Here is a 24,262-nt window from a genome sequence, read left to right on the forward strand (position 1 = left end):
ACCAGTGCATGATCAGGGCCAGGGTGTCCAGCCCATCTCACTCAGTCCCGATTGGCTGGACCCCAGCAGCAAGCTAACCTACCGGTCGGAGTGTCTGCCCCTTGATGGTCAGGGCACATCATAGCGAGTGGTTGAGTGGCCTTAGCATACCTTTAGCATATTACGCTTTGATTGATTGAATGGATGACTGGATGACTGGACACTTAGCATATTAGGCTTTTATTATATAAGATATTACCCAGCTTTTTCTCATTGTTCAGATGGGAACAACATTCTCTTATGACATTTTACAACCTGAGTAGAAGCAGAACTTATTCATCCTATTTTATATTCTGCTGTTTTCACCTAACAGAATATTGTGAAATCTTTAAAGTTTTAATGCTTGCTTAATATTTCATTCTGAGGATGTATCCTAATTATTTCTAATGAACATGGAAGGATTTTCACCCTTTTGAAAAATCATTGTAATAATGCTGTGATGAACAACTTTGTGCATAAGTCTTTGATCACAGCTATTGTATTTTCCTTTGGCTAAAGTGAGTATTGCTGAGTCCAATAATATGTAAAACTCCCAGCTTTTAATACTTATCCTCATAATGAATTTGCAGATCTTTGATTACCAGGGAAGCTAAACATGTGTTCAGATGTTTTGGGCATTTGCCTTTTTCTTTTCACTTAAAAATACTTTTATTCTTAAATTGTGAAATATTTCATATATACAAAAGAGTGTGAATAACATATACATGCAGTTGGGAAAAAAGTAATAAGACAACTATCCATATATGCCCATTACCCACCGGAAGAGATAGAATGTTACCAGTGACTTAAAGGTTTTTCTTGCGGGGAGGTAGGGAGGCGGGTCACACAGGTTTTTATCTGTTTTTATTTTTTAACTTTATTTTTATTGTTGACACTATTACAGATGTCCCCATTTCCTCCTCCTTTCCCCATCTCCACGCAGCTCCTGCCCCCTCTTCCCTTTGGCCATCAACACACTGTTGTCTATGTCAATGGGTCATGCAAATATGTTCTTTGGCAAATCCCTTCACCTTTTCTCATCCGGCACTCACCACCTCCGTCCCCTCTGACAGCTGTCAGTCTGTTCTGTGTATCATGCCTCTGGTTCTATTTTGTTCATCAGTTTATTTCGATTCCACATATAAGTGAGATCGTATGGTGTTTGTCTTTCTCTTGCTGGCTTGTTTCACCTAGCTTAATAATCCATACTCAGAAAACCATAGCACATTGAAGAAAGAAATTGAGGAGGATGCCCTAGCCGCTTTGGCTCGTGGTTAGAACGTCAGCCCATGGGGTCGTACTTTGGTTGCAGACTCGATCCCTAGCCCTGGTCAGGGCACTTGCAGCAGGCAACCAATAGATATGTCTCTCTCACATCGATGTTTCTCTCTGTCTCTCTTCCTCCTTTCCACTCTCTCTAAAAATCAATGGGAAAAAAATACTCTCAGATGAGGATTAACAAGACAAAACAAAAAAAGAAATTGAGGAAGATACAAATAAGTGGAAGCATATACCGTGTTTCTGTATTGGAAGAATTAACATCATTAAAATGTTCATGCTACCCAAAGCAATCTATAGATTCATTGCAATTCCTATTAAAATACCAATGGCATATTTCACAGATCTAGAACAAATATTCCAAAAATTTATATGGAAACAAACAAAAAAAGACCTTGAATAGACTCAGCAATCTTGAGAAAGAAGAATCAAGTTAGAGGGATCATGATACCTGATATCAAACAAAACTACAAAGCCATCAAAACAGCCTGGTACTGGCATAAGAACAATCAAATAGATCAATGGAATAGAAATCAGCCCATGTCTTTATGGTCAATTAATATTTGATAAAGGAGGCAAGAGCATAGAATGGAGTCAAGACAGTCTCTTCAATAAATGGTGTTGGGAAAATTGGACAGATACATGCAAAAAAAAAAATGAAACTAGACCACCAACTTACACCATTTGCCTTTTAAAGGAGACATACAATTATTGTCTGTACAACTCTAAATTTACCATTGGACAAGGACAAAGATACTGTCTCTTCACCTTCCTCTTCCTTTTATGTTGAAGAGAAAGATCTGACAAAGTGAGATGACAAAGCCCACTTCCCTACCTGGAATCCTCCTGCCACTCATAGAACAACAGGAAGGTAGAACAGTCACATGAGTCTGAAGTGTGAACAGGCAGACTAAGACACGGGGCATGTTACCTATTTGTTGTTCTTACTCTCCCCAGTGCTCTGAGCTGGGATATATTACTTCATAGGTAATAATGGTCATTTTAGTGCTGCTTTGCTTCTCCAGCTTCTACTCTAGCTATTCTCAAGCTTTATCCAACTACTACTAAGCTAGAAAGAGAGTAATACAGGATTTGTTCAAACAAGAGACACCTGAAGCCACAAATGTATATATTTAAAGTAAGAAGTAGACTAATTGACTAGAAACAGATCCATTACTTAATACCCAACATGTAGTTCTTTTCATGAAATGGTTTGTGAGGCTAATGTCCTTGTGGCAGCTTTAGTATGAAAATTTTGAATGAGGCTGAGTCCCTTTTTAAAATGGAAAGACGGTGATTCATACATATTTGTGAAATTCAAGTACAGATTCTTGCTTACTGATGCAGACTGCTGATGGCAGAGTGTGACGGAGACCCCTTGTCAATTGACAGCTGAAGTGAAAATATTGTCTTCAGTAATGAATCTGTTGATAGCTGTTCCATTATCCAAAATGAATATTTAAATTAGTCACGGGCAGGCTGTCATATCAGTGCTACCAGGGAGCTTTTATTTGACATAATTTATTCAAATTCCCCAGTCCCCACCTCACCATGTTATATCCTATCGATTGTATCATAGAAGGATTAAGGTGAGAGATGAGAGGTTTTGTATTGGCACAATTTACACAGCAGTGCTGGTAAAATTAAACCCTTGCTGGACTAACCCGGGTAGAATTCTCAGCCATTTTCTCTATTCTTTATTGGATAGAATGTCCAGAGACAAGGAAGGACCCGCTGCACTGCAGGATGCTTTGTGAATTGCAGTAAGGATGCATATTGAAAAGTAACTCTTCCTGGGGCGTGCTGTTTGGCTTTGTTAGGTACTCGCTGGAACCACTCTGCAAAGTGCTTCTTGATGCCCCATGCCCCTTCTATGTCTCTGGGGGTATTTTGAAGGTTAGAAGAGAGACACAATAGTGAGACTTGATATATAGCACAACATAGAGGCATTATATATATTTTACAGTAGCCACCCCGCCCCCCCCAATCCGTGGTTTCACTTTCTGTGGTTTTAGTTATCCAGAATACTGTGGGTAGCTACTGCTAACACAGTGCTTATGTTCAAGTAACCCTTACTTTAGTGTTATAATTGTTCTATTTCATTATTAGATATTGCTGTTAATCTCTTACTGTGCCTAATTTATAAATTAGACTTCTTTATTAGATATGTATGTATAGCTAAAAATATATATATATAGTATATATAGGATTCACTACTGTTCGTGGTTTCAAGCATCCATTGGTGGTCTTGGAACTTATCCCCTGCAGATAAGGGGTGACTACTGTATATATTATATAAATTGATGATATTATATAAGGTAACAGTCATGCATTCAGAAACGAAGCCACTTTTTTTAACTGTGTGAACAATAGGCAGAATTATAATCCATGTTGACATTGGGTTATTTATTCAGTCAGTCAGTACAAGGAGGCAGCTATGGAGAGGTAAGATATAGTCTTAGAATTGAAAGATCCTGCTTTTGTTATTCTTGGATATTCCATTTTCCCACCCATAAAGTGGTGATAGTGGTGATAGGTACCTTACAAAATTATTGGGTGAAAAAATTAGTTAAGTGATGTGAAAGTGTCCATCAGAGAGGAGTTGGGCAATAAACATTTGTGTAATCAACCACACACACAGCTCTGAAGACCTTAAGTTCTGAAAGCCTGTTTATATGTTCATTTCTTTCGTCATAACTCCGAAGTGACAGAGTGCAGCCACCAGTATCCAGATGCATTTCCATAAATAAAAACCTGAGTGGGTCCTTCAAAGCTTTAAAACCCGAGTGGCATTCTATTGAACATCATTTGGACATCTTACGTCTACGGTACCTTCATTTGCTACTTCCGTAGACGTTTGATGTTTTGCTGATTTGGACGGGCCCTGAATCCAGCAGCTTTGAACCTATGAGCCATCTTTGCCTTACAGCCGACTCACCAATAGTTCTTCATCCTGCTAAGTTTAAGTTCAGTCACAGACTCCTGGCCTTCACCAGAATTAACAAAGGTTAAACCAAGGGACATTCTTCATTGCTGCTAACATTTAGCCATAACCTCAAAAAGTTGTCTTTTTCATTTCACCAATCTGCCATTCCTTCCTTTTTGATCATTGTTTGATCTTTGGCCTTCAGAATTCTTCCTGCTGTGCTGTGAACTCCCTGCAACATTTGGCGTTCTCTGGCCACTTTCAGGTTGGCAAAATTATTTCTACTTTCATTGCCATCATAAACATGTCCTTTTTTGAAGGTTAGAAGCGAGGTAGGACATGTCATCAGCATCTGTCCATTATTATGGACAACTATGAGGTTACATTGCCTCGCATATAAATAAGCAAAACTCTTAGTGCAGCATTTTAAAGGTACTCACTACCTACTCTTTTCAAATTGATGATGTTACTGATATTCATAAAATATCTTAGAACCGAGCACAAGCCCAGCTAACATCCCTGACTAAGGAGCCATGTATGGCAGGCTGATTGCTTATGGCTGCTGATACCATCTGCTGCTGGTGGGCAGGGCCAATGCCCTTGCCCACCCTGGCTTTGTTCATACCTACAAACTTCCTTAAATGAAAGATTTATAAGTAGAGGCATTTCTGCAGTAAGGGGTGTGGAAGATATAAAAGGATGATAAGAGATAGTTCTTGCTTTTATTAATTTTTATAATGTAATTGGGAAGAAAAGATATAATAATAAAATAGCCAGAGACCTCCAAGTCCATATATAAAAGTAACAATGTGATAGATTATATTAAGAACTAGGTAGTTTCTAATAAAGGAGAGAAAGATAGAACCAAATGGTTCTTTGTAGGAGGCAGGGGCAGAGGGGGGCAGGGGGAGGCCTTCTCCTGATACTGTCATTCTCCAGGAACAGAGTCAATCCCTTTGTTATGACTTATTTTATATGTTTGTAGTTGTCTGAATATAGATCTTGCATGTTTCTTGTTTGATTTATTCCTAGACATTCTATGATTTTTTTGTTGTTATGTTATATTAAATTGTTGAATTTTTATCCCAGTGAGAGGGACAGGGAGTGGACGCCCAGACCCTTGTCTCACCTGCCTAGATGTCCCAGGTGAACAGCAGGATCTGTCAGGTTGCCCAGACTTTCACAGATGCCGTTGTGAGCCACCCCTGGAGAGGATGTCATCGAAGTTGTTGCCCAAAGGCATGCTGGCAGGAAGCAGAGGGCTTCCAGCCCAGAACCACCATGGAGATAGCTGACTTAATGAGCTTTCGAAATTAAAAATGTACCTTCTTCCTTCCTTGTGTTTCTTAAAGAAATGCTCCTATGAATTTAGAAATTTTTTAAAAATATATATTTTATTGATTTTTTACAGAGAGGAAGAGAGAGGGATAGAGAGTTAGAAACATCGATGATAAACATCGATCAGCAGCCTCCTGCACAACCCCTACTGGGGATGTGCCCGCAACCAAGGTACATGCCCTTGACTGGAATTGAACCTGGGACCTCTCAGTCCGAAGGCAGACGCTCTATCCACTGAGCCAAACCAGTTTCAGCTGAATTTAGAAAATTTTTAAAGGTGAATGAATGAATGGGAGTATAGACTAATGCTCTCTTCCTGAGGAAAGGACCTTATTGCAAAGATTGTCCTAAGATTCAAATCCTTTGTCTAAAATACTGAAATGACAAAGATTAAAAGGGATGAATTCCTAGTGAAAGAGAGAACAACAGAATCACTGTTCGCCCACTAGTTGAGGAAATCCTTGTCAGAAATCTTAGGCTGAGATAACGTGATTTATCACAACACGCTCATCGACTCAACTGAAGTGTGCTATCTCTCCGGATGTTGGCTTTCTGTTACAAACCTACCCTTATCTTGTCTCTCATTTTAAAGTAGAGAAAAACAATTACTCAGATGTCCTAACTATCAAGAGATTTAGAGAAACCCCATACATATATTATTTTTTTCAAGATAAACAGGCTCTCCAATCCTGCCCAACTAAGGAGCTGGATTTTGGGGATGAGGCAAACTTTCATTGATGAACAATCGGAGAGCCAATGTTTATTCCAGTGGATTGAGAGAGCAGCAATCAGTTGTGACTGTAATAAGCAACACTTAAGGCAAGAACGAGTTGTTACAAGCCTCAGAATCCCAGGCGGCAGGGAGGGGACTTCTGGAAGGCCAAGTGTTCCCAGAGAGGAAGAAGAATAGGAATTAGGGAAGATCTAATGCAGGTACTCAGGCAGAGGATTTTAAAACGGTGAAGGCTCAATGTAATATGCAAACATAATTTCTTGTGTGCTCCTTGGGTCTTTGCTCATTATTATCTGCATTGACTACAGGAAAAGAGAAGTGGGTGGGCAACTAAAGCTTAAGCCATTCCAATTGAATATTTAACCCTTTGCACTCGCTTGCTTTTTTCTCGAGCTGCTACCGATGTCACACCCGACATCCGAGTGCAAAAGGTTAAATTTGGGGTCCAAGTTGTCTTGGAAGAAAGGATGGTTACGTAACTTGCGGTGTGAGATCCTTCTCTTTTAATTGTCGTCAGCATCTGACAGGTCCCACCTCTATTACTGTGGACAACTATGAGGTTGTATTGCCTAGCATATAAATAGGCAAAACTTTTACTTTTGGCGATTCCCCTTAGGTTTTCATTCATAATCTTTTTGACCTTGAAAATACGAAATTCTAATAAGCTCAGTTACCTTGTTTCAAGCCTACATCTAACCCTACAATAACAATAATAGCTTCCAGTTGTTATTTTTATTGTGCCTATAATACTTTCTTCATACGATTTGAGTGTATTAAGTACCTACTATGCACCACATTTGTTCTCTGTGCATATAATTGAAACCTCTCCTATCTTCACCTGTGATGGAATCTGAGCTCTGAGAAGTTGACTCAGTAACATTTTATAAATGGCAGAGCTGGAATTTAAGCAAACTTTGTCCTAATCCATAGCACCTGCCCTTTCTACTAAGCTGTGCTGTGATCATATTCATAAAGAATATTATCTTTGCTCTTCCTCCATATCATCCTACTGCCTACTCACCTTGCTTGTATGTTCTATATGTATTGCTGCTATTCAGAGTAAGAAATGATACCTGTGAGCCAGAGTTGCCTCCTGTTTAAACCTTTCCATGACTTCTCTCTATGACCTGGTGTGCTCACCTTACCTCCTGGTACTTCCCGTCTGGACTTCACTCTCTAGTCGTGCCGCTCCCCTCACATCAGTTCTCAGGCCTAGATCCTTGCTGCTCAGAGTGTGGTTCCGAGACCAGCAGCAGCAGTATCACCCGGGACTTGTTAGCAATGCAGGACTCAATGCAGGACCCATCCCACACCAAGTGATTCACATGCACAGTGATTGTTGGGGAAGCACCGACCCGCAATGTTATTGTCGTGTTTTTCACCTACATACCTCTTACTCATTCTTCAGCACCTCCAGAAAGCTGAAGTCAGCAGTTCAAGGACTGTTCCCTCTGGGTATCTGCTGGCATATAGGCATTATCCTATCTAATAAAAGAATAATATGCAAATTGACTGTCACTCCAACACACAAGGTGGCCGCCCCATGTGGACACAAGATGGCCAGCAGGGGAGGGCAGTTGGGAGGGACTAGGCCTGCAAGGGTCAGTTGGGGGTGATCAGGACTACAGGGGAGGGCAGTTGGGGGTGACCAGGCCTGCAGGGGAGGGCCCAGGCCTGCAGGGGAGGGCAGTTAGGGGTTACTGGGCCAGCAGGGGAGAGAAGTTAGGGGCAATTGGGCTGTCAGGGGAGCAGTTAGGTGTCAATCAGGCTGGCAGGGGAATAGTTAGGGGGTGATCAGGCTGGCAGTCAGAAGCAGTTAGGGGCAAACAGGCAGGCAGGTGAGTGGTTGGGAGCCAGAAGTCCTGGATTGTAAGAGGAATGTCTGACTGCCCATTTAGGCCCAATCCCAGTGGGGTCTCAGATTGGAGAGGGTGCAGCCTGGGCTGAGGGACACCCCCCCCTCCATGCATGAATTTCGTGCACCGGGCCTCTAGTATGTAGTATAAAGAGCATATAAGCTTTTCCTTTTAGGGGGTCTGTGAGGCCCTCCCTTTTCCTTCTGCATGTCTGTGTGAGGCAGATTTTCTTCATAGTCTTCAACCAAAACAAGAGAGATTGCAACAGACTGGCTGCAGAAGCAGATGTGCCAATCCAGCTGCCTTCATTAAGCCAGACAGAGATTTGCAATTATGTAAAATGATGCCATTCTTCACACAAAGCTTTTGTTTTGTTTTGGAAAATTTAGTTATTTTCATACAAGGATGTTATTTATGTTAACATTCAATAGATCCAGTTACTTTAATGAATCAATCAATTTAATATTTATTTTATAATTAAATACATTTCTATGTCATATACCTTATATGTAATATTATATTATTAACACGCATTAACATTTAATGTTTAATGAGTTAAAACATTTCTCAATTTTAATTTCCTTTACAGTAAATATTAATGGATATAATCTGCTGGAAGCTAATTCCAGCATGTCATAATAAATGCAAGAAGTCCTCAAAAGGTTGAAAGGCTTCTATATTCAGCAGGGCTGAATCATATTGCCTGCTGGAATAGCGGAAAGCATTTCCCCAAACCTGAAAAAGATGCATATATTATTGCCTTTTGCCAGACAGGTGAGGGCATTTCAATCTACATGTTATTACCTGATGCTGGCCAAACAGCTGAGCAGCCAAGGGCAGTTCCCCCAGCCTGACAATGCCTACTGTTTACCAAACCTTAACCTTTGATATGTATATCTGCTTTGCTTTAGGGCAATTTGTGTTAATAAAGAGCCCTGGGTCCGGAGATTCAGAGAACTTGGTTACTATAGCTAAGTCTCCTCTGGCTCCCCAAAATACCTTCCAAATTTATAGTTCATGTCTAGTCTCTTTATTAATTTACATGCAGCCCTTCCCCAGAGTCCTGAACCCTTCTAGAATCTGGATAACACCCTGCCAACAATCCTTATAAACAAAAACTCTTTGGAGTTCTCAATAATATTTTAAAATATTTAAAAATGTAAAAGTATCCTGCAACCAAAGAGTGTAAGGTCCATTGCCCTGAGGGGAGCTAAGTGCCTCTCCTCAGCAGGTCTATAGAATCATGGACATACCTCGTATCCATGCTTATCATGTTATATTAAAATTAGAGGCCCAGTGCACGAAATTTGTGCACTCGGGACGGGGCAGGGGGGAGGGGGTGGAATCTCTCAGCCCAGCCTGCACCTTCTCCCAGTCCGGGATCCTGTAGGGGATGTCTGACTGATGACTTAGGCCCACTCCCTACAGTCAGGCATCCTTAGCGCTGCCATGGAGGTGGGAGATGCTCCCACCACCGCCGCTGCGCTTACCAGATGTGAGCCCGGTTTCTGGCTGAGCAGCGCTGCCCCTATGGGAGCGCACTGACCACCAGGGGGCAGCTTCTGCATTGAGAGTCTGCCCCCTGGTGGTCAGTGTGCATCATAACAACCAGTTGTTCTTCCGTTCAGTCAATTTGCATATTAGTCTTTTATTACATAAGATGATTCACTTGCATGTCTTTCTCATTAGACCATAAGTTCCTTGAGGGCTGTGACTGTGTCCTACTCATCTTTCTGTTGATTGAGACTAATGAAACTTAGCACCTTGCAAACTGCTTTTGGAACCTAGGAGGCGTGTGTTTGCTGTAGAGAGTTTATAGAGAACACTAGACAACCTATAGCTGAGAACCAGCGTTAGGGGTGATCATTTGTGGATGGAGCTCTAACCCTCAGTTGCCGAAGTAGGTTGCACACAGACACCATCGGCACTGGTGGAGTTCCACTCCCTCAAAGTACGTTTCAGCAGCCTAGAGTCTCACCTCCTGGGGTAAGCTGGGGAAGTCCCATGAGCCCACTGCCCATTCCTGCAGTCTCATCACATCAACAGCAGTCTTCTTCAGTTCTCGTGGGGCCTCTGACCCTCAAAAGTATGGTGAGAGGATTGCAAAAACAGACACGGTGCAACAAGAGACCCATTTGTTCATGTCTGCTGCAACCTGACCTTGGCCAACCCCAGTGTGAGAGGAGGAGGAAGGCGATTGGTCTTCCATAAAATAGAATCCTGCATCGGACCACAATTCTACCACAATTTGCAATTGTGGACAAAAACAGTTATGAAACCCACCCACAAACTCGATGAAGCCCTGCCTCCTGTCCCTGCGGACGCCCCACCCAGCCCCTTGCATGGAAGGCACACTGCAGGAGCAGCAGCTCCCAGCAGAATCCGGCAGCAGAATTCTGTCCCGGGGTGGGCCCAGGATGGAGCAAAGCCTTCAGTGGTGTCACGCTGAGCCATACATGCTGCGGAGAGGTACCTGTAGGATTTCTAGCCAACCCACACACTTCAATCACTTATTTTACCCGTGAAAATTCACTCCCCTTACCCTAAGTGCAAACTCTTAGTGCTGATTAGAGTTAAAAATAGTCAAAACCTGTAAGAGACCTCTGGTTTATGAACTATTAGAATTTGTTAAATGCTAACTAAGCGAGCCTGAAGTGTGGATTCCTGATGAGGGTACTTCAGATGTTAATGAACTGCCCCTGGGGTGAAGAATAAAACACACACACACACACACACACACACACACACACACCTACATCACACGGTTTATGCTGAAGTATCTTCGAGTAAATTTCTGGCAGTATAACAATATTGTTAAGTTCAAATACACACAGTGTAGTGGAAATTAAATATTACCTCACCTCTCTGAAACTCAGCTATTCCCCAATAATTTCTCTTCACAGGAGTGACTCCAAGAACCTGTAAACAAAGAGAATCATCATAGTAGTGTCAGAGTCACATTACTTCAGAATCCTCCAAACTCCAAAGTGCATGCTCCACCCTCCACCTCTGCAGAAAGAGATTTGGGAAGAAATATCATAATCCTACTAATTTTGCATTTTAAATGTGGACACAGGAGACCCCCCTCAGCGCTCACCCAGAGCCTGTGTGTTCTTCGTTTGCACACAAATGACACAAATTGTCTGCATTGCAGTCCCCTCATAGATTAAGAGAAACGAGGTAGAAGGGTCAGAGAAGCTACTGCAGGTGGGAACACTGACAAATAGAAGCGACAGCTTATCAGCACACCTGAAAAGAAGGGAGGAGTCAGTAAGATTTAATACGTAAATGTGAGGGGGATCATTTTGCAGTGTACACCGGTGTCGAATTATAACAATGTGCACCTGGAACTTACATAATGCTATAGACCAATTTTACCTCAAATTTTAATAAGTAAATATTAGAATTTAGTCAGGACCAAGAGCTCTTCCCACCTCGACGGACACTGTGGGCAAAACACAGGAGTGCCCACTGATGTGTCCAAACTCCCACTCATTGTTTCAGACACCCATCGGGCACCACTGCAGACTATCCAGGCCTCCTTTGTCCTGGGACTTTGGCCACTTGTTCTGCGATCTCTCTGTGCACTCCAACTGGCTTTGGGTAGGTTTATTCTTTATTCTTTTTTCTTTTTTCATTAATTTTTAGAGAGAGAGAGGAAGGGAGATAGAGAGATAGAAACATCATCAATTGGTTGTCTCCTGCACACCCCCGACTGGGGATGGAGTCCGTAACCAGGGCATGTGCCTGGCCTGGAATCGAACCGGTGACCTGCACTGTGTGTGCCTCCAGCCTTGGGGCATCTCTATGAACACTGGAGCCTGTGACACCTCTCAGCACCCAGAGTTTGGGGGGTGGCAATGAAGGGGAGAGCCGGTAGCTGCAGCTCCCATCCTCCTCCTGGAGGGAATGTTCTGAAGCATAACTGTTCATGTGCCTCCTGGAAGATGGTGCCTCTAGGTTGAGTGACAAGCAGCGGCCAGCTCAGTAACACACTCTCCTGCTGGCCCTCACACCTTCCCTGCCTCCCATATTCTGTTTCCCGGACGGCGCTGCCTTTATAAAGTGGTAGCATATAAGCGTTTTCCTTAAGCCCTGCCTTCTGAGAAACCCAGGCTACGAACCCATCCCCATCAAGTTTTGTTCCATGAACTCTAATTAAGAAGACAGAAACATGAGCAATCATTTCCACATACAATTTTTTTTTTTTTTTACCTTGGAGCCATCAAACATGTATGCCCTCGCTAGCAGTAAAGCTCAGCTATCTAAAATGCTTGTCTGCAGCACACTTGTACTGAAGGCATGTTGAATAATGCAGTAACCACAGTCGAGAGATTTATCAGGTAGGCTCTCCAGGGGAAATCCATTTTGAGATGAGATTTGGAGGCCTGGGGATCTTTGGAGGGTGGTGCAGCTTGAACTCCTGCACTTGAAAGCATGTGTTGTGCACAAGGGTCATGCCTTTCACATGCAAGAGAAGAAACCCTGTTATGTCAACCTGTTCATTTTTGCCCTCAACAAGAAAAATGTTCCGCCTACCTAATCAATTCAGCCAGAGCAGTTGATATTGATCAAGACGGTGCTTTAAATGACTTCATTGGCTCCTTTCTGACACAGAGACTGGCTGCCTCTCATTGATAAGAGTTTGGGAATTAAACCTGCTCTCTTGCTTGGGGTGGAGGTTTGTACTCTGTCGGTTGGTGAATGTCCTTTCAGCATAAGATCCACGTATATGTAAGCGAGAATGACCAAGGGTGTGTGTGAGTCGGGCACACATGTCCACACACACGCCTATCTAGTATCACTGTAATTCCTTTAAAAACTTTACTGCCAAAAGAGTAGGGTGGACGATCTTAGTTTTAAAATGACCCACTCTTTAAATTGAATTCATTTTTTTTACTTAAATCTTAGGCCAAGTTTAAACAACAACATCAAAGAAAAAGTTAGTTACCTTTCAAATGTATTGGGCTTTCATTCCTTTGGGAATGGAATAGCTCTTTGAGAACTTAATGAAAGCTGTGAACTTTAAACTCCAGAAAAAATGGGAATACACAAAAGAGTTTGCATACAATTTCATGGGTCTCAGATTTTAAAAAATGTTTTCTCCTGCAATGTTTAGTTTATTTCGGATAGCAAGGATGACAGTGTAAAGCAGTTTTAAGAGTGAAAGAAATTGGAAATGCAGCAACTTTGTTTTCAAAATTGTTTTATAAATGATTTTGATTGTTATTATTCAGAGATGTTAATAACTGAATCAGGGAGAGAGGGGTTTCAGAGCGGGGAGGGGTGTGTCAGATGGAGGAAGGACAGAGATAGAGACAAAGATAGACAATCCTAGTGGGATTCCTAGGATGACATCAGTCTAATCAACTTTAATTTCTGTTGAGAGGCTCTAAGCATCAAACAGTTACGAGGGTTAACTGACCTAAATGTTTTTGCCAAAGACAGATGGATCCTCACCCTCAGTGCCTTCTGTGCATGCCAACAATTCAGCTGCTTACTGTGCACCTGCTGTGCTAACCAGCAGTTTGTGTTCAAGGAACTGTAAGTTGGATCAAGACAAAACCCGCTTCAAAGAACTTGCCATCCACTTACTCTAATGGAATCAAAGCTTTGAAAGAGTAAAACGACCTTTTAACCTTTCTTATCTGAGCTTAGTCATCAGCATGCCTAGGTATTTTCTATAAGCACGTTATTGTTAATGAGGTAGAAATAATGCTCTTTGTGTTGAAATTCTGAAATGACTGTGTTTATCTTTGAATTGCTGCTTAGTGATCAATGCAAGATGTTTGTACGGAAGACAAATTAAAGGCAAGTGGATGGATGCCACTAACCTGCACATGCAGACCTTGAAAGCAAATAAAGTTGAAGTTGGAGAGAAAATTAAAATCCGTCTTTTTCCCACTGCATTGCAAGCTTCCGAAGGAGGTGCTTTCGTGGAGTAGCCGTTTGCTGTCTGCTTCCTCTATGGGGGAGGAGAAACATCCAGAAGCTGAGGATTCTGCATGTAGATGGTCCGGTTAAAAGATTTTCTTCTGTGGGAATGCTTATTACAAAGTAGCACAGGGGAAGTCATGTCAAGACTAATCGAGGGTCCAAGACAAATCTGGAGTAATTAGGAGTTTCAGAGAATATTTCAAACGCAACAATCATGAACATTTTCACTTAAAGACACCACAACACCGGAGAGGTTAACCAAGAGCACAGCAGCAAAGCCTGTTTTCAACTTAAACCATTCAAAGAGTTTGGACAAGTTTCTGAAAACTCAAAAGAGTTACCCCCTCAATGGGCTATCTTCATATCTGCACCCAAATAAATCACATACTCCACCACCTTGGGGCAGTACCAGGGGGGACTGAGGAACGAGGAAAGAATGTTCCCTGCATTTACAAGTTGCCCGGATGTTATCATCTGTCCTCTAAATAAATGTTTATAGTAAGCATCCAGATGATTTTGCCTGGTCCCCTCCAAGATTGGGGGGTGGGGGGGGAGAAAGATAAATTGTAGGGGAAATTAATTCTGGCTAGACTTTAAATGATATCACAAAACCAAACATGTTCAATCAAGATGCCGGTGACACCTCATCGCTCATTATTGCGATACATTTGTGCTGCTGTAATTTCTCTCTCCCATTGCGGTGTTTGCTTCTCTTCACATTTCCTCAGGCTGGCCCCCTCTTGGAAATCAGCAGGTCATTTCCCCTTCCTTCATGCTCTGATAGATTTCACTCTCAACACTCACACACTACCGGCTCTGGACTGCTGTGCTTAGGGTTAGTCAAGCAACAGGAAATGCTTACAGACAGAGAACAGCAATTTCTTTTTCATCTAAAGAAGGAACTAGAGTTTTAGGATGCATATCACACGCAGCCCTTTTAAAAAAATATATATGAAATCCCAAATCCTTTCTTTTCCACAGAACAAATATTTGGCCTCCAGGCTATTTTTAATGTTTCAGTTCTCTTGGTCATGACCTGGTTTATAGAAATGAGGATATTCCTCAAATCATTGAAGTTGAAAGGTTTGAGCCATATCTGTAATTGTGTCCTATGGCCAAAGCTACTTGGATTGGGGCAGTGTGGTCTGTGATGGCATTTGAATGGATGAAAGTGGACTCGGTCTTAAGCTAAATGCTGAAAACACCTGGGTGTGGTGTTGTAATGTTGGTGTGATGAGGTGGTGGGTGTGGACACGTTTCCCCTGGTTTCAGACCTGTTCGTACAAGCTGTCACCCTGAAGCTACGGAAAGCTGCTTTCAAAGTCACCTATGGAGTGAGCTTGAGTGCTTTGTGTTTTTGGCTCAATGTGGGTCTCTGGTTTCACATCTGTGCAGGAGAGCTACTCCTCCTTGGTCGTTCTGGGATTCATACCCTCTTTTCTCTAGTCCTTAGGCCTTTTTGTGTGTCCCTGAGGGATTTGAGGAGTCTTCTCCGTACCCAGAGTGTGCGTGTTCCCAGAGAGACAGAGAGGAAGCCACTCACATTCCAAACCAAGACTAATCCTGTTAGAGTGGCCATTAATCTTAAATATTGCCAACATTTTAACTGTATTTGGCATCTGAGAATGACCTAGATTGCGTTCAGAAATCATTCTTTGAAACTAGAGGTGGGAAGCCTCACAGGGCTTCCTGATGAGCAAGAAGGTCTTTAGGAAAGCTGTTGGCTTCGCATCACAATCCTGCATTGGCATCAATCCAAGAGACAGCATCTAAGAAAGAGCCAAAAAGTAGGCTGTGCACTTACTGCATGGTTTGTGTTTTATTTAAATCTTGGCATTTTTTTCTTTATATTCTTTGCTCTACTGAAGTCACTGCAGTGTTTTTATTTTCCTGAGAAGCTGAGAATCCTTAATCTTTTTTTAAAAAAAAAAAACACGAAGTGTTATTCATTTAATCATTTCGCAACCATTTAGGAGTGCCTATTGTGTGCTAGACGCTGGAGAGTCTGGCTTTCCTGGACTCATCTGGCCGAGCAGTACATTCATGTCCTAGGTCAGGTTACCCCAGAAGCTGGCTCTGAGATGGATATTACAATGTAGAAATTTGACCTGGAAGAAGAACAGAAATAGGATTGGGCAAGGGAAGAAGCTGGACTGTGATCAGTCTCATTGGAGGCTCCATCCAATCCTACAGTGGACACTGATGACTGTTCAGAGTCATGGAGAGTTGGGACAATAGGACTAGGTCTAGGCAATGGACTACTCCCCTTATTGGTCAGTTAGGAGAGGGTGTGACCTCTAGCAGAGGCAGCACTGCCTGTGTCTGGAAGGCAACCCCTCCAGTACTGAGCCATCTGCAGGGCACATCATAGCATCCACTACATTATACTAGGACACTTTCAACTCGTCCACAGAAGACCTTGCCTCAGCTGGCTTGTCTCAGAGTAAGACATCAGGGACAAAGCAAATTTAGAATTGGTTAGTTGAGCACCTCCACGGCATATTCAAGGACCTTTCCATCTTTCTGCTCTGTGAACCTAAGGGGTCGGCTTTGTATCTTGGCCTTTTTCTCGTCACAGTTACCAGAGGGCTGTGGCAGGTCTGGGTGTCGCTGTGAAAAAGGAGACGCCATCTCTACCATGTGCTCTTTCTAGTGTTGAGGAAACTATTCCCTCCTCTTTCTCTTTTTATTATGGTGGAATATATACAACATAATATTTATAATTTTAACCATTTACAAATATACCACTCTGTGGCATTAAGTACATTCACAATGTTTTATAACCATCAACCACTATCTATACCCAAAACTTTGTCATCATTCCCAACAAAACCTCTGTATCCATTAAACAATAACTTCCCTTTCCCTTTCCCTTTAGCTCCTAATAACCGTGATTCTACTTTCTGTCTCTGTTAATTGGCTTATTATAGGTACCTCATGTAAGTGGAATCCTAACAATATTTGTCCTTCTGTGTCTGGTTTATTTCACTAAGCATGTTTCCTAGGTTGACCTATGTTGTGGCATATATCAAATGTCATCCTTTTTTATGGCTGAATAATATTCCATTGGATGAATACTATTCCATTCCATTCTGGGGAGAGGATTGTGAGAGGGCGGTTCTCGGGTGATGCACCCCAGAATTGGGCTCCCTCCTCTCTGGTTCTGGGTGCATCACCCAAGAACTGCAGCTGATTGTGAGAGGGCGGTTCTCGGGTGATGCACCCCAGAATTGGGCTCCCTCCTCTCTGGTTCTGGGTGCATCACCCAAGTCACCGCAGCTTGGCAGCTCCTGCATTGAGCGTCTGCCCCCTTGTGATCAGTGCGCATCATAGCTACCGGTCGGATGGTCGGATGGTCGCTTAGGCTTTTATATATAGAGATGTTTCTGTGAACATTGGTGTGGTGTACAAATATCTGTTCAAGTCTCTGCTTTCCATTCTTTTGAATACCCAGAGGTGGGATTGCTGGATCATGTGGTAATTTGGTGTTTAACCTTTTGAGAAAGTGCCACACTGTTTTCTGCAGCAGCTGCACCATTTTACATTCCCACCAGCCATGCACGGGGGTTCCAGTTTCTCTACATCTTCACCAACGTTTATTTCCCTTTTTAAAAATTATAGCCATCCTTTCTCTCATATCTTTTTGGCCACTATGACCAATTCCTAAATTAATTATTGGTAAAGTGAATGGGATCACCATGATTGTCTCAAGTCAGTCAGGACTCATGCTCTGTGTAGTGTCCATTTGCCTGAAGGACATATGGATATCTGAACAAAATCAGTGCATTCCAGCAAGAAAGAAAGGATGCGGGTGGATTATAGGGAAGCTACCATTAATGTTTGCAGTGGAGAAGCATTAAAAATGTCAGTGCTCAGACCAGACATCCTGATTCAATTGGTCTGCAGTGAGTTCCCATCCTTAGTCATTTTTAAATGTTTGCCCAATTGATTCTAATGTGCGGTCAGGGTTGAGATCCATGATGGAGCAGGTGAGATGGCCCCAAGCCAGCAAGTATGAATACCGAGAGTTGAGAAGTACAACAAGCTGTAGGAACAGTGTGCTGGGCACCTTGCCTGGTCCAAGGAGACTAAGGAAATGCTCCAAGAGTAGGTGATGTTTACTGATGTTTGGAAAAGGCAGGTCAGCCAGACTGGGGAAGTGTCATAGACGCAGGGGACACCTGATCCAGGGTCTTTGTACTTGTGGTGCCCTTTGCCTGGAATCCTCTACCCCATTTATCCATAGGGTTAACTTCTCACTTCCTTCAAGCCTCTCCTCAAAAGCTATGGTGTCAGTAGGCCTTCCCTAGACACCCTGCCCTTACTTCATCTTCTCCTCTGCTTTATTTTTATCTTAGTATTTACCACTAACATGCTGCATAGATTGTTCCTTTTATTAGCTGCTTTCCCTACTAGAAAATATGTATAAAAACAACTTCCCTACTAGAATACCCTCACTCCTTAAAGGCAGGGATTCTTGTCTGTTTTGTTTATTTTATATCCCCAGTGCTAGGACAGTACCTGACACATAGTAGGCACTCAATACATTTATTAGTACTGCATTTTACAGTAGAGAAATCTGAGGCTCAGTAAGATTACATAATTTACTCGACATCACACAGCTTGAGAGTGGTGGAGTTGGGTAGTTAAATACAGGGCAGGGCAAAAGTAGGCTTACCGTTGCTAGTATATGAAACACAGAGTTAATTCTTGTATTATTGCTTATTAATTACTAGAGGCCCGGTGCACGAAATTCATGCTTGGGGGGGGGTTTGTCCCTCAGCCCGGCCTGCACCCTCTCCAACCTGGGACCTCTGGCTCCTAACCACTCACCTGCCTGCCTGCCTGATTGCCCTTAACCGCTCTCCCCTGCTGGCCTGATCGCCTCTAACCACCTCTGCCCCGGGCCCCACCACCACGGCTTTGTCCAGAAGGACGTCCAGAAGATGTCCAGTCTATCTGGTCTAATTAGCATATTACCCTTTTATTCGTACAGATTGTTTTATTTTTTCCCTAACTGTAAACTTACTTTTGCCCCATCCTATATTCTATGATGCTTTATGACAGAAAAGTACCATTTAGCAAAAGAACAGAGCAATATCACTGGCCCCTCTCCAGCCTCCCTCCCTCCCACCAGTTGAAGAAAAATCTTTAAAATGAAGAAGGATTCGGTGCTGGAGGCTTTGTGGCATTGCCCTGTGGACCCTTGACAAGAGCGTTCAGATCTGAGTGTTTGTAAGCAAGGAAGGTGGGAAGCCATCTCGGCACTTGTTCTGAGGCAGGAAGGCCGGTGACTGTATTACGTGCAGAGCAGCTGCTCGAGGGGAACGGCAGGCAGCAGGGAGGAAGATATGCTGCATGTGTTTGAAATAACTGGGGAGAATTTTTACAGCTGTCACTGGCCATCCCACCCAGACTCGCCTAAACATTCCTTCCTGTTCCATCCGTTACAGTGAACACATGAAGAGGAATCCTAGCAGAATACAGGAAGAGCAATCAGAGAACAACCCTATAATTAGATCCGCTAAAGCTCTGTTAGAACGAGGGCAGTGATTTTTAAAGAGCGTCTTTTTTTGAGGAAGAGGCAATTTGGTGGACGGTGGCTGTGCCAGGAGGTGAAACCCGGGCCTTTTTCTCCTCTGGCTTGGGAAGCCGCATGCTGGCGCTGTCCCTGCAGCGGGACCAGCCCTCTGGGGGAGCGGAGTTTCTGGAAGCAGAGCCCAGGCAGCAGGTGGCTTTCCCAAACAGTTCAGAGGGAGGAGGCAGGGCCAGGGCATGAGTGGAGGGGCATTCCATAGGGCCAGGCAGAGCGAGGGCCTGGCACCCCCCGAAGCCATGGGGGCTCCTGACACACTTAGGCTGGTGCCCAGCACAGAGCCAGTCCCCAATACGTTTTCTTTCCCCTTCTTTCCACGAACAAAATGAGGGGCCGAGACAATGGCTCGGAAGAGGACTAGGAGAGGCTCTTTCCAAAGGTCCTGGGTGGTGAAGTGACAGAGGAAGTGACAGAGCCACTCACGCTGCAAAATGCCTTCTGTTGGCAACGTCCAGCTGCTTGCTCTGCTCCTCAGAGGTGCAAACAAGGAGCTGCAGCAGCAGCAGTCTTGGGCTCTGGGCATGTCTTCCATGTTCCCTTCAGAGCACCTGCCTGTGCACATGCTCACCACCAGTCCCAGCCCCCTGACAGGTGCCTGCACGCTTCACCCAGATCCCCTCCTTAGCTGATGCCCTCCCCCTCCAGCTGCTGTCCTTTCTGGGAATGGCCCTTGCCCCATGGAGTTCTGGGAATGGCCCTTGCCCCTCCCAGGGGCGCCCTGAGACCGATGGCTGCAGGATGCAGGACACCTTTCAGTTTGAAACAACTCTCAAGGGTCATCCAGCCCCAGAGCCCCCACTGGATCTGGTGAAACTCATTGTGGGTGAGCGACTCCCAATCATGCCTTGTACCCTTCCCCACAGGTGTCTCTGGAGAGCACGCCCCAAAAGCCTCTGCCTGTGACTCTGGGGAGCCCACTCCAAGGCCCCCAGCCCTTCCTTGTTAGTTGTCTTTGCCTCTCCAACCACAGCCACTCATCTGACCTCCCAGAAAACCTCTTTCTAGCCCAATGACTAGAAAACAGGTGCTGGTGGGTTAATATGTTGTCCAATAAAAAGTTATTATGGGAGCCGATACTTATGGGAAGCTAGCAATCTACAAAACACACTTGCATATATGATTTCATTTCCAGAGCAGAATAGCATGATGATCTCCAAAGTGATTCTGTCTGGACTTGAATCTTGGCCCTACTACTTTTTAGTCTTGTGACCTTGGGCCAGATAACCTTTCTATTGCTTCACTTCCCATCTGTAAAATGGCATAGTAATGGTCCATTCCTCCGAGGGTTTTTGTTAGAATGAAATGGGTCAGTACTCGTAAGGTCTCAGAATAGTCATCATACACAGTAAGCACATAGTGTATGTTAGTTATTAGTGTTTAATCCTCATAAGAACTCCATGTGATACTATGATTAGTAACTGGGTTAGGCATCTCTTGTACCCCGCCTTGGACTCTCCCAGCCCACCTTTCACTCCAGTCCTTGCTGAAGCCACCTGCTGGCACAGTTACAATCCAATAGCACCTTGCTCAGCTGACCTCCTCCTCCTCCTCTCCCTTCTCCTCCTCCTCCTCCTCCTCCTCCTCTTCCTCCTCCTCCTCTCCCTTCTCCTTCTCCTCCTCCTCCTCCTTTGTTTCTTCCTCCTTCTCCCCTCCTCCCCTTCCTGCTTTTCTTTTGGAGTGGCTTAAAATTTTATTTTTAATAGTGGAAAAAATTATATGAATGAGAATCTGCATATTTTGTTCTTATTTATTCTCCACATGCATCTACTGTGATAAATTTTAGCCAACAGCTACTCTTTCAATGAACAGACTCTGAGGAGGGAAGAAAACCTCAAACCAGGAACCTTACAAAAAGCTCTCCTTTTCTTGCTGGTCTTGGGGGAAGAGCTTCTAACTTATTAACAGCTAATAAAGGTTAGCCTTTCATGAAAATTCAACAGGTGTGAGACGTATCCTCTATGGAGTTCAGCTGTCCCTTCTGGGGACCCTGGGGACCACTGAGAGTGGCACCCCGATGAGGCTGCAGTGATCCACTGTGTCCTGCTTGCAGGGGAGCAGATCGTAGGACCTCCTTACACTCTCCTGCCTAGTTGTAGCAAGCGCATCACATAACCGTCATTCCTTCCCTAATGCAGATGATGGCGCATTCATCTGCTTAAGACACTTGGAAAGAGAGTGCTAGAAGAGAAAGAAAAAAAGAGCCTGCTTAGGGAATGCTTAGAAAGAAAAAAAGAGCCTGCTTAGTGAATCGACGGTTGACAGCGGTTCTCCACGTGTGTTCCCGCAACCTTGCAGCTCCTGGCTGCTTCTCTGTGCTGCTTATTTCTTACTTCCTGCCACCTCCGCCTGAGGGGCCTGTGGAACACATTCAGCCATTCTGACCCAAGCAAACGTGGGAGTGTGATGGAGCTGATACCCCCGTGTGGCATCCCTGTGGTCCCTTCTTTTTTTTGCCTCCTCAAGGTCCGACTTCATTGCCCAGAGCAGCGGGCACCCCAGGCTTGGCTTGCCCTCCTTCCCTGTCTCATTCTTCCCAGTTGCCCACTCCTATGTATGAGCTCAGTACCCATAATCCCCCCCCACACACACACACACACAAGCCCTGCCCCGTGTCCTGTGTTATGGGAACCATCTAATTGCACAAGAAGAGCGTGAAAGAATCAAGAGGCCTGTTCAACATCCAGAATCAGGTTTTGACGCAAGTCAAAGCCTCCCACCTGCCGAATCTCATGCCCTCACACCTCCCAGTTGATACATATGCATCTTAACAGAGGCTTGGAAGTTTGATTAGCTAATGGGACACCAGGGAGGAAATCACTATGAACAGGTGGCTCTGGACACTTTCCTGTCACAGCCCCTCTCCTGTCCCCACATAGAGCTGGTCCCATAGAGCACGATGCACAGTGGTTCCCCTTGACGGAATCCTGAGCCGGGGATTGTGTGGAATTTGTCTTTGTTTCACCAGCACTTGGGCCTGGCATATAGTAGGTGCTCAGTAAATGTTTGCTGGCTACACAGGTTCAGAAATCAAACCATTGACGGTTTCTTTTTAATGATTGTTTTTTGTGTGCCCATGCCTGTTCCTATTTAGTTGTTTATTTTTTTATGCTGGTTTGGAATGTGAAGTTTAATGGACAGAGAACATTCTGGGGAGAGGGCTGTTTTCGTTTTTACCGAGCTAAGTTAGCACAGAATCATGTGTCTGAGAATTATTCCAGATATACTGAATACTTCTTGAAATTATTCTAGAAAACCTAATTGTTGATGAAAGAAATAGCTGGGCGCTGTCAAACTGGTGGCTTATCGGACAAAGGCAGCCCTAAGGCAAATGGGTTTTGCCAGCACAGTGTTTACCATTTTACATTGAAATTCCCTTGAAATATGCTACAGGCCCTACCACTCCCTATAGCATCCTACCTGTCCTCGTTCTCAAATCTGTGTTACCTGTGGAGACCTTGTAGGTATATGGGTTTGTGGTCCCTGTACAGAGTGACACACAACAGAGAGAGTGGAAGTTGCTGACCAGCCCAATTCCTGACTTGTCCGATAGCTTGCTCAGCCTTTCCCACTGCCGTCGGCGGGTGCCCACTGACAGCATAATGCCGTGCCTTCCAGGTACTATAAGATCTCCGTGGTGCTCATGTGCTTTGTGGTCCCCACACTGGTGCCCTGGTACATCTGGGGAGAGAGCCTGTGGAATTCCTACTTCCTGGCCTCCATCCTCCGCTATGCCATCTCACTCAACGTCACCTGGCTGGTCAACAGTGCCGCCCACATGTATGGAAACCGGCCCTACGACAAGCACATCAGCCCGCGGCAGAACCCGCTGGTCACACTGGGCGCCATTGGTGAGTAGGGTGTGAGAGCCAATGGGGAGAAAGGCAGCTCGATTTTCTTGGCTTCTCCTGGCTTTGTGGAATCTGTAAAGAGAGGCAGTGTAGAGGAATGGAATGGACTTGGGCCTTGGGGTGAGCATCCTGGCTCATGGACAAGTTACCTAATCTCTGATTTACGGTCTTCTTACCAGTGAAGTGGGAATAGCAATGCCTTCTTTATAGGGATGTTGCAAGGATTAAGTAAGATACTTTTTTTATGGAAATTGCCTGGTACAGTACCTGGCACATAGCAGTGATCAATAATTAGTAGCGATTTGTTTTGCCGTGGAAATTTGCTCACAGGAGGGTAGCAGTTGACTTCTCTCTCCAACTGCCTGGACCACGCTAGCCTCAGCTGTCCATTTGTCTGATCATAAAAAAACAGGCTTCAAATAAGGAGATGGGAAGAAACGAGACTGTGGCATCTCAGGGCACCACGAAACGGTGAAGAGTGAGGCTTTGGGAGTCCAGCACGTTTGGTAGAGCCTGGTTCCTTCACATACCGTCTGGGCAAGTTATCTGGGTCCTCCACACCTCATGTCCTCATCTGTAAACGGGAACAATAGTAGCACTTACCTCCTCCTGGGCGTGTTGGAGGGTTAGACAAGTTAATGCCGTGGTCGGCAAACTCATTGGTCAACAGAGCCAAATATCAACAGTACAACGATTGAAATTTCTGAGAGCCAAATTTTTTAAACTTCTTCT

General features: G+C 44.1%; 1 protein-coding gene across 1 annotated transcript in view; it reads left to right on the plus strand.

Moving 5' to 3' along the window:
* Window positions 1-24,262, plus strand: part of SCD5 (stearoyl-CoA desaturase 5) — a 143,405-nt gene that overhangs the window by 115,828 nt on the left and 3,315 nt on the right. Inside the window, exon 4 of the mRNA XM_008143616.3 lies at window positions 23,298-23,530. Coding sequence (XP_008141838.2) covers window positions 23,298-23,530 — 233 coding nt within the window. The remainder of the gene's footprint in view (window positions 1-23,297; window positions 23,531-24,262) is intronic.

The sequence above is a fragment of the Eptesicus fuscus genome, chromosome 2, assembly GCF_027574615.1.
Source record: "Eptesicus fuscus isolate TK198812 chromosome 2, DD_ASM_mEF_20220401, whole genome shotgun sequence".
Classification (NCBI taxonomy): Eukaryota; Metazoa; Chordata; class Mammalia; order Chiroptera; family Vespertilionidae; genus Eptesicus; species Eptesicus fuscus.